At 61.7% G+C, this 345-nt stretch overlaps 1 protein-coding gene across 2 annotated transcripts in view; it reads right to left on the reverse strand.

Moving 5' to 3' along the window:
* Positions 1-345, reverse strand: part of LOC119594363 (neprilysin-1-like) — a gene marked incomplete in the record, with an annotated part of 114,752 nt that overhangs the window by 22,039 nt on the left and 92,368 nt on the right. For both annotated transcript variants that reach the window (XM_037943424.1, XM_037943423.1), the window contains 1 exon segment: positions 28-245. In XM_037943424.1, coding sequence (XP_037799352.1) covers positions 28-245 — 218 coding nt within the window.

Raw genomic sequence — 345 nt, forward strand, 5'->3', positions numbered from 1 at the left:
AGCACGCGCCTCGCCTCGCCTCCTCACCTGCAGCGTGTACATGGTCGAGTTCCTTTCGTCCGGCGTGATGTACGAGTCGAGGAGAGTGTGCACCTGGTAGAGGGAGAGCTCCGCCAGGATCCTCTCGAGGTCGTACTCGTTCTCGTCCCACTCGAGGGTGAGCAGAGGCCACACCCCCAGCTGCTCCGCCGTCAGGAGGTCGAAGATCGGGGAGTCTGCCATGTCCTTCTCGTGCACCGTGAAGCCTGAAGGAGGGAAGGGGAGGTGTGAGAGAAGGGGGCGTGGCCTAGTGGCGTGGGGGTGGAGTCTTGTGGTGCTGGGGGCGTGTTTTTTCATTTCTTATTC

This window comes from Penaeus monodon, chromosome 33 (assembly GCF_015228065.2).
Source record: "Penaeus monodon isolate SGIC_2016 chromosome 33, NSTDA_Pmon_1, whole genome shotgun sequence".
Lineage (NCBI taxonomy): Eukaryota > Metazoa > Arthropoda > Malacostraca > Decapoda > Penaeidae > Penaeus > Penaeus monodon.